The 10,604-nt window shown below is 34.1% G+C and overlaps 1 protein-coding gene across 4 annotated transcripts in view; it reads left to right on the top strand.

Annotated features, from left to right (window-relative positions):
• The window catches only part of LOC125695433 (golgin subfamily B member 1-like), a 43,141-nt gene extending 33,610 nt beyond the window's left edge, over nt 1–9,531 (top strand). For all 4 annotated transcript variants that reach the window (XM_048949840.1, XM_048949843.1, XM_048949839.1 and 1 more), the window contains exons 22-29: nt 172–323; nt 1,060–1,219; nt 3,850–4,002; nt 5,024–5,191; nt 6,651–6,748; nt 7,058–7,192; nt 8,020–8,134; nt 8,903–9,531. In XM_048949840.1, coding sequence (XP_048805797.1) covers nt 172–323; nt 1,060–1,219; nt 3,850–4,002; nt 5,024–5,191; nt 6,651–6,748; nt 7,058–7,192; nt 8,020–8,134; nt 8,903–9,061 — 1,140 coding nt within the window. In that variant the 3' untranslated portion in view covers nt 9,062–9,531. The remainder of the gene's footprint in view (nt 1–171; nt 324–1,059; nt 1,220–3,849; nt 4,003–5,023; nt 5,192–6,650; nt 6,749–7,057; nt 7,193–8,019; nt 8,135–8,902) is intronic.
• The last annotated feature ends 1,073 nt before the right edge of the window (nt 9,532–10,604 follow it).

Here is a 10,604-nt window from a genome sequence, read left to right as displayed (position 1 = left end):
AGTATGACTAAACAAGATGTGTAAAATCTTTAGAGTTTAGAAAATGTTCCTGTTAAACAAAAGCAAATGGGAAAAGCAAAGCAAAAGAATTCTGTACTAGAATTCTGGTACTAATAAAACTTCAATTATATACTTTTCCTTCGGTTTACTAATCATGTTTATTAAATGTAGGCTAAAGAAGGAGCCAGCCTTGCAACTGTTGAAATATCAAAACTGAAGGCCAAGGTTGATGATTTGGAGAAGGCATTACATCAGACAAAAGCCTTCCAAGCAGAAACTGAGAGAGAAATTGCATCATACCAGAGTGAAATTGCTGGATTGAGGTATAAATGTTTAAGTTAAATTAACAAGTGATGCATAAGGTTTTTGCTTAGAATTCTTCATTGAGTTCAACATGATATATAACTGACAAAGAAAATGATGTATAATTTATCAAAAGAATATTTTCATAACGTGCTCGGTCAGCTTCCACACAATTTTCTTTGTTTACAGTTATCCTTGTATCTTTATCTAATTATCTCTTTATTGATGTAAAATTTCAGTCTTGAATGAATGTCTTCTCTCCAGCTGGTGACTTCAGTGTATGGATCTAAAATTAACGGATCTCATTTCTGTGCTTGATGATATCATGTTGTTGTCTCAGTAAAAGTTACTGTTGATAAACCTGAACATTTCCTCCCAATTTTTTGTTGTTAAGTATACGTCTGAAATATTGCAGATTTGACTCAACTGCATATTGAAAATAGTCTTCATTTCACATTTGAGGAATGTTTTTGTAAATTCACATGTCCACTTCTGCACTGTTGACATCTTCTATCACCTATGACAAATGAATAATGTCACACCTTGTGTCTAATTCTGTGAATGCTATTTTGAAGAGACATCTTCAAATGGAAATATGTATTGAGAATACTCATAAAATGTACCACATTTGCATGTAAGTTTTTTAAAATTGCCATGACTTGTTCTAGAAATAACAATTTATACAGCCTTATTCTTTTCATTGACTTCCGTATAATGTATTTTCATTTAATAGCCAGTTTTTTATTTCTCATTCAGGATGGAAAAGAACCTCCTCCTCTCAGAGTCCCAAGCACTGCGAAATCAATATCAAATGACAATTGCTGAGAAAGACCGTCAGATTGCAGAACTGCAGAAGCTGCAAGAAGACATAATTGTTAAAAAATCAATCTCCACTGGCAACATTTACCCAGTCAAGGTAAACAGAATATAGCAGGAGGCATCAACCTACTTCAGTTGATTCATTGTACTAAGTTTGCAGTTTGCTTCCTAAATGAGAATTATCTAGTATGTTAGTCTAAATAGTGAAGGCTGATATGCTATAGAGCGTATTTCACTATTCTGGGGGCCAGTCCAGTAGCAAGCTACAACTACATCAGGTCACTGAGTTGCAATAATTAAGAACACTTTTCAAATGAAGTCAGGTGTGTTGATATTGATCCGCTTCTTTTAAATGAAAAAAGAAGTTCGTTACGTTTATAAAATAACAGTGAAAACTCACTGGTGCAATACATTTTAATGGATAAAAAGCATGCGAAGAAACTTCATGAATAAAAGAATAGTTATAAAACAAAATGTGAAGAACTGTCATGAACCAATAATGGTTGTTAATTCTTAGCCAATAAGGAGTATCAATTTGTTATGGTTAAACTGTAAGGTAGCTGTATTTTCTCTTTACAGAGTTGATAATGTTAGTAAATTCCTGAAGTAATTTTGTAAATTGCTATTTTAGGTTAGTTAAATCTAGAATATAATATGAAGAAGTTCAAAGTTGGTGAATGATCATGAGCATGATTCAACAGCAGACAGGGTGTTGATAAATACAGAGATCTATATTGGAAAGGGGGAAAAAAAAAAAGAGCAATGCGATTTATAGCTTTGTCACATAGTTTTATCCAATCAAGAGGGATGAAGCTTTCAGATAACTCAGAGGAATTCCTACATAGTAGCTGAGGTAAAATGCGTTACGTTATTAAGTGGAAAATAACTTTGGGTCTATAATTCTTGTGCCAATTTTCTGCCTATCATGAGTAATTTGCAGTTCACACTATTATAAAACCAATGTTGCTACTTGTTCCTATGAGATACATTCAGAAGAGAAGTAGAATGCTGTATGGTGATTTGTAGGGTGCCAACAATGTGTTTATCAGTTACCGAGTCCTTGCTTGCTCTTAGACTTAATTAGCTGTCAGGCAGGCACAGGCTATACTTAGTTCTTTTTCTCTCAGCTGAAAATGTCATGTATACTATGTCTTCCTGAGCCAGTGTTTATAATAATCTGCATGTATGTATAAAATCATTAAATACAGAAGTAGCATAACTTCTCTTGAGAAATGAACATCTTACGTTTTTTTAAATCCAATTTTAAATTTGTCTAACTGATGTTATTGATACAGATGGACGAACAGGATTGCTTGCTTGCATCTTACTTTAAGAAAAACAGCGTTAATTAAATAAGTTTTTTGGATGTTGAAAAAATGGTGGATAAAGGGACACAAAGCATGTTACAGTACACTTCACCTCAGTTTCACAGAAGCATTGCAGTAAGAATATTTTGAAAGAGTGAAAACATGATGCAGAAAATAAGAAAATTCAGAAAAGATTGAGATTTGTTCATGTTAAAGAAGAAATTAAAGAGATAAACAGTCTAATTGTACTGTAGGATGTGTGCATTTGAACTGAGAATCTTTAACTTCTTGTGAATCCAAGATAAAGAGATAAGCAAAACTAGTCAAGATATGTGCTCTTTCAGGTAGCATGAACGTTATTTAGATGTATGATTTCTACAGACTGTTTTCAGGTACATGTTATTAACAGGATCAAAAAGAAATTTGGTAATTTACATTGGTAACAACAGCATATACTTGATGCTAGCAAAGTCATAAGAGCCTAAATCAATCTCTTAATTATTTGTCGATGAGAATAGAACCTAATTGTGGGGAGAAGGGAGACAGATGCCTAATGGAAGCACCGTTGCCCTTTCCGTGAAGCAGCTGGAATTGTTTCTGGCAGGAACAAAATACCAAATTTAGAAAGACAGCAGCTGAGACCCAGTTGTCTGCTTTCATAGATTATCATTAAAGGTTCAAGGAAAGTGTTATTTTGGAATAATGTTTTCATTTGCTTTTTTCTGTACCAAAGGAAGTAGAGGTAAGGCATCTTCCATTAATTTCATTAAAAACAGTGTTTCGGTTGGTAAAATTCATAGCTGTCATATACTGTTCATTTTTTTGTGTGTTCAAGATGACAAACAAGGGCTGCTGAACTGCAGTGTCTGCTGGGTTACAAAGTATCTTATGTGGTAAAAGTCTTTATTTCACGATTTTATGAGAAAATAGATTCCAGAAACCACTGAAGATGGCTTACTTTCCTTCACTGTTAGAGATTAACATCATAGCATTGGCCTGCCATGTACTCACTATCTTGTCCTTTTCTGTTAGTGATAAAGTTGAATTCTTTTTGTGAATTGGGCTTTTAACTTTAAATTCATATTTAAAAAACAGCTGCATTCACCCTGTTATGAATGCCATTATTTTTTTTTAATTAGAAACTAGATTTTTAAAAGGTATTTTAAATTCATCTGCCTTTTCTGTTTTTCCACTTTCATGCTTCACACTGTTTACAGGGTTTTTTTCAGTGAAGTTTGTAGATTGAAAACTTTTAGAAGCAGATTTTTATGTAAATAAAGTTTCTTCCACATGTCAAACTTATAAGAAGGAAATTATCCTGTTTAAAGGAAATCATTATGTAGTCCATATGTATATTTAATGTTGAATTATTTAGAAAATTCCTTTACTGTTTAACCTGAATATACTGATATTTCTTAAGGCTTTAGAAACTGCCTCTCTTGCTGGAGGTGCAGACACCCCTGAGGAAGTCAAACATGTTTTGGCTGAAAGGAATCAGCTTCAGAATGAGCTACAGCGCTGTCTTCAGGAGATGCACCAGAAGGATCTGCATCTACATCAGGTTAATTCAAAGGTAACTTAAACCAACAACTGTCATCCTAAATAGTCAGTGTGAATCTGAGCTATTAAAAGCACAGCAATATGGCTAAACTGGGTGGTATCCTTATGATTGAAACTTCGCTTCAAAACTTAGAGTTCTTCAAAACATTCCATTTGGTTCAGTCTAGAAATTGCAATGTAAACTCAGTATTATGTTTATGCTGTTGCCTTCCTTATTTGACCAAGAGATGTTTATTTGAATTTGCATTCTGAGGAGATTGATAGAGCATTGCTCAACTTGAACTCAAATTAAAGTATTTTTCTTTATTCTATATTAGACAGAAAAAGATGGCTGTCTTAGCTGGAACAAAATTTTGGCTTTCTCATACCAAATGTAAAATACCTCAAAAATGTTTCCTCACAGTGTCTTTATGAACCTTTCAGTGGATTTGCGTGTGGATGTGTTGAGTTTTGCTTGCAGAAGTTTGTAAATGTTTTTGGAAATTCACTAAGCACTTATCCTGCTTTGTGTGTCTTGGTATTCAGAACAAATTAGATTTGTTGCATTTCATCTGTAATTGTGTCTGTTTTTACTGCTGCACCTGAACATTTTATGAATCTAGTGACAATTTCAACCAACTTTTGAAACTGTCATAGCAATCTCAACCTACAGCTGAAGGTGAATATTTGGGAAAGGGTGAAGAGCCGTATTGCTGTTTTGTTATTGAAAATATTAAAAGTTGACTGCTTTTACATACCTCAACTTCCTGATGAACATCTTTATTCCTGGAATTACTGTTTTGAGTTATTGATTACAGAGACAATACTCTTTTTGTTTTTGTTTGAAGATTTTGTTACTTCTACTTCTCATAAAACAACTAGTTAAATCTTACTAAGCTGACCTCGCCAAAAAGTGGATGCAATACTGAAAATAGTATGCAGTTACTTTCAAACTTTCAACAACAGATCTCATGTCTAGTAATTTCCTGGATGATATAGTTTTTGTGTTTGCTTTATTGTGTTTTTGGAATAATTTAAATGATAATTTCTTTCAGAATCTGCAGTCAGCAGAAGAGAATGCTGTGTTGTCTGCCCAGCTGAAAACTCTATCTCAGACTCTAAGGGATAACCAGCTTCGTTACACTGATTTGCAGAATCGTTATTTAAGACTGGAGAGGGAATATCAAACAATGCAGGTGACATCCTTCCAGGGCACTGTTCAGGTAAATGAACATAGAGAAAATTCTTAGGGCTCTTTCTATACTCGTGTTTTTGCTGGCTTTTGTGCTAAACAAAAATAAATACTTAAAAAGCATTTACTTACTGTTTTTTAATTGTTTTGCTGATACAATAGTCTATGATACCTTGAAGATAACTATTTTTATAAAGCTGGTTTTTTAATTAGATTTTTCAGGAAGCTCTTTACAGATGCTATTTTCATTTTGAAGCGTCATCTTTTTTGAATTGGCCACAACTGGCAGGATAATTGGATGATCACCAATCAGTGGATTAGCAAGATTCAGTGATAGTTTCACAGCAGTTACAAACCATTTTGCAAAGTTATTTGTAATATTTTGGGAAATCAGATCTATTTAATCAATTCAGCATCTCAGTACCCCTTACAACCCATCATACACATGTAAGCTTATCTCTTTGTGGTCCCTTCATTTCTAAAATGTTTTCCTCTGCTACCTTTCTTAGTAAGTAATGACTGATTAATGGAAGACCCTAAAATATTATGTGGATTCATATATAAACCCTTTCTAGAAACAAAAATAATGGGGTGAACTGTATACTGAAAAAGAAATTAAATCTCTACTTCTTAGAGAGGATTCAGGTTCCATTTCTTTCACATGTTGTTTACAAAGCATGAGGCTGCTTAAGTGCAGTTCTCGGTGCTTCTGCACTGCCTAAAGATCTGAATTTAAACATTGCTTTATGTTAGTCATAGTCTATCTGGGAGAAAATAAAAGGGAGACCTACTTTATTCAGTCTCACATTGTTACCTGTTCTGCAAGTACACATAGCCATCTACTCCCAAGCATTTATTCAGTGTCAGTCCAGGTGGTGATCCCAACCTGTGCATCACTGCATCTTACTGAATATACAAGTATTTCTGTTCTGCTGTTTGTGTTACACCTTAGCAACAAGCTGTGAAGCTAGAGCTAAGTAACTAATCCCAATATTCAGATGTTATCATAAGGGGACAAAATATAATGGGGTGTTCTGTGTCTAGAGTTCACAAATGTGAGAAAAAGAATACAATACTGTGTAGAACTTTTTTGCTGCCTCTGTTTGAACTGGCTTGTCTGTATGGCTTGATATGCTACAGATATTTTGTCTCAGATTTTGATAGTAGAAGAATAGCTATGCTAAGGAAACTGCTCAGTATGTTATGTTACTGTGTGCATTTGTAGATGTATTTCTTGCACTGCAGTCATAGCAGACAGATTGCTGTGTTGTACTGCATACATGCATCTTCCAAGTCCAGCAGGATACAGAGACAGTTGTCATTTTTTAATTAGAAGACTTAGTTTTGTAAAATTGTGGTTTTGGAAATTTAATGATTGAATGACACAAGAGTTCTGTTCCCCTGTTGTGTGTTGCTCATGGCTTCTTTAACTGAATAAAGATTTTTTTACGACTACAGAAATTGTAACTAGCTATTTCTCCTTCTAATAGGATGAAGCTAGAGCAGAAGTTCCCCCTGGAGCACCACAGGAAAGATCTGCAGTTATTGTTGAAATAGACAATATGGAGCTAAATGAACTCAGAAAAAGGTCAGAATTGAAGAGTGTGTATTAGCAATATTGTTTTCTAACAGCTGTATTGTAAGTGCATAAGTAATGCTTTTCTCTCTCTTTGGGGAAAAGGGAAGGATGTGGATTTACAGTACATTAAATGTGTCAGTCATATTCTTACAATATTATTTGGTTTTATTTCAATATCTCCAAATCTAATCTAACGAGGCTCATTAAAGTTGAGTCCTTATCCCCAAACAGAACATTCCTAAATTAAAAAAAAAAGAACAATGAATTGATTATTTCAGTACATAAAAATATTGATTTCATTTTTCATTTTATTTATAGGCTTGCAGACACTGAGCAACAATATGATTCAGTGCAGCAGGCTCTCTCACAACTGACACAAACACTGGCAGAAGAAAAGAGAAGGAGAGAAGCTGCAGAAGAAGCTCTTGGACTCTCTGAAGAGCTAAGTAACAGGTAAACTGTACTGTACTGTGAAACATTTTGGTTTTTTTTTTTTTCTTTTGAAGGCATATGATGGATTGTTATATTTAAACCCTTATGCAAGTATGAAAAAACCTGCATATTCGGAGAGCTTAAACCTCTTTCCTCTTCTTTCTTCCTCTTGTGGCTCAGCTTCTTTTTGAATAGGTTCATCCTGAGGTTTTCATTTACAGTAGCCTAGAATAAATGCAAAGTGTACTACAGAACTGAAAAACTGTCAGATTTTTTTTTTTTTTTTGCCTTTTATTTTTAGTGATGGTTTTTCCTGTTGATGTTAGATTTCTGGTAATAGAATAGAAACTGTAAGTGTAGAACCTGTAGCAATCAAAAAATGCATGTGTGACTGTTAAAATCTAGTTCTAACTCTGTGGATCAAGAAAATGTTAAGGGCCTTTGATTTTTATTGTTCTTATTTTTAATTTAATCTCTTGCTTCTGAATGACTCGGTGTTATTTTTGCCAAGTTAGAAGAAATATACATACTGAAACTTTAGTACAGGCATGGGTTAGATTTAAAATATCACAAGTCATTTGCCCAATTAAAATCTTCATTACTATCGTAATCTGAAAATTACTATTTAACCAGCTAACAATGATGAGGATTATTTAGAATAAATAACACCTTGAGAGTAGTTTGCAAATAGCTTATGTTGTCATAAGTCTCTAAGTCTTACTGCGTTTTATGGGGAGCTCCTTGCAGCAATTTAAATGTATAAAGTGTTGTGTTATTTTTTTTTAATGTAAATTTGGTATTTTGGAAGAGCAGGTAATTCAGTATTCCATTGTTTAACTTTTCTCTAGATTTGAAGTCAGTAGTTACAGGCCTGTACCTAGCGAATACACTGTTCACATGGAAACTGAGGGGGAAAGGGAAGCCTTAATCATCAATCCTAGTGAACATATTACTGTAAGAAAGGTAAGTAAATAAAAAGCTTCTAAAAAGCCCAGATTATAAACTGCTTAAGTGGTACATGTGTTGTATATTGTTAATTGCAGATAGCACTGAAGGTATCATGGTTCAGTATTTTCTTTCATGCTACTCTTCCTTTCTTTGTTCTTCCTCTGCTTTATCTCTCTGTCTTTCATTCATTCTTCAAGTGCAGATTTCCCTTTTGAATTTGTGAGAATTGCTGACTGTAGATTATCCTCTTTGTATGTAAATGCTGGCACAAAGCAGCTACTTGTTTAATCTGCCATTAATCCGAAAAGCTTATTGAAGCACTCTTTTATTGTTTTACATATCATGGGTGTGTCGGCTACACAGGGGTCCATTCAACATAGCAATGTAATGAAAAAATTTATTTCTGTCCTGGGTTGTGGATGGTAAATCAAATATAGATAGCTGTGTAAAACATGCCACATTACGTATGTTCAAACCAAAATATCAGAGATCTATAAGTTTAATTCTATTGCATATCAGGCCATTAAATACAGTTTATATGCATATAATTATATGTTTTTGTCTCTAGTATGCATATGTAATTACATAATATACATAATGTACTTTATGTTCATTCTTACTCCCCTTTTGTTAGTGCTGTTCTTTTATCTTTAAATCATGTTTAAGTCCCATGGTGTGACATCTGTTGCTGCATCAGAGTTAGAAGGTTTACAGTGCCAGAGATGTCTAGGTTACAATGGAATTGCTTCTTAGGTATTTATGAACACTTTGTTTCCTAACCAGGTGAAAAGAGGAGCCCTCTCCTTCAGAAGATGGCTTCGAGGACGAAGTCTTACCTGTTCTAAGCTGCTGACCTCCAGAGCAAAATCCCGCTATTTATTCCTTACATACCTGGTTACACTACATCTTATTGTTTTATTGTGCCTCACTGGTGTTCTCTGAATACACTGCATTTTCTGAGTAAATTATTTTCTTATAGGTAATGGTGTGCCAATTCAAGATAATAGATTTTTCACATGCTGCTGTTAAGCTATGCACTGGACACAGTTGTATATATTCTTGTTACACTATATGAATCTTGAGCTTCTTGTAAGAAATTTGTGTATATCACAGTTGTCCCAAAGTTGACTTGAATTGCTCTTTATCAGTGGGGTATTATATTTGCTAAGGAGAAAATATTGCCCTCGTTTGCCCTATAAAGAAACTGCTGCATACTAGTTATTTAATATTGCTTGTGAGTACATAACGAATGATTACTTCTGAATGGGTTGTAAATGATATCTTTTCTAAATAAATTTTATTTTAAGAGTTGAACTATACATTTTAAAGGAATATTCAGCTATTACTGTTTATTGGCTTCTTGGTTACAACAGGAAGTTCTACAAGAGTGCAATAAAGAAAGAAGAACTGGATTTTAATTTCCTCTTATTTTTATTCAAAAAATAAGCTTCAGTCAATGTTCTTTGGCCATATTAAGCCTTCATAGTTTGTGTTGGCTGTTTCAGGGTACACAGGTCTGTACGTGGTAATAAGGTAAGGTGAAGTATAAGCTTCAGTCAAGACTGGGGAATTGGCATGAAGAAATGTCTTAAGCATCCTATGTTCCTTTATTGTTGTTTCAGAGGTGCAATTTCTGTAACTTTTCACGTGTTTAAATTTACTTCCACTCCTCGTAGTCTTGATGGGTTTAAGTTTATGTATGTCTTGGGGCCAGATGTTACTTAGCTGCTCAGCAGATGAACTTCAGGCTTATAAACCTACAGTCTTACATATTTTACATACTTTGAATTACGAATGAGGAGAGTTTGCATTTTTAACTGGGAGGCTATAAGAAGCAGGTGATTTGCACTCAGTTTCTGTAGGTATGTAGTGGAGCATTGTGCCTTTTATATTGATACTCCTGTATTTTGTTATAACGATCTCTGAAACTTCACAGCTATTTCTCTGATTCCAAAACCAGCTTATCTGTGAAGGCTATGGCCAGTAGAAGCTAGAATGTTGTTTTTATTCCTGGTACTGTTTATTGTTTGTTCTGTGTTTCCGTTCATTCCTGTATAAAATGGAGATGCATTCAAAACAAGCCAAGTCTAAGAGAGTAGACATAAAGTCACAAAAAGAAATGACCATTTGTTTTCCTATTAACCAGTCTAAAAAACTGTGGGAGAAGATAATGCATATGAAAATTGAAGGCTTCCATCAGTTTTACAAAATTGACTTGAGTGTTCATGAAGTGAATTATCTGCCTGTGTTACAAGGATTTTTGTACATGCTGTCTTCTGCTGTGCATGGTCACGTGGTGAGAGAAAGAGCGATTGGTTGAGAGTTGATGTTGGCAGGGTTAACATTTACTAAATTGTATCTGAAGTTCTGCATTGTTTGCTTTTGTGATGTGGAATGGGAATTGTCACCGGCCTTAATTATCTAGGAACTAAGGTAAAGCTTAGGAACTTTCTTCTTATGAGGATTCTGTAATATTTCTAGTCTA

This window comes from Lagopus muta, chromosome 6 (assembly GCF_023343835.1).
Source record: "Lagopus muta isolate bLagMut1 chromosome 6, bLagMut1 primary, whole genome shotgun sequence".
Lineage (NCBI taxonomy): Eukaryota > Metazoa > Chordata > Aves > Galliformes > Phasianidae > Lagopus > Lagopus muta.
This window is presented reverse-complemented; position numbering and strand designations above follow the sequence as displayed.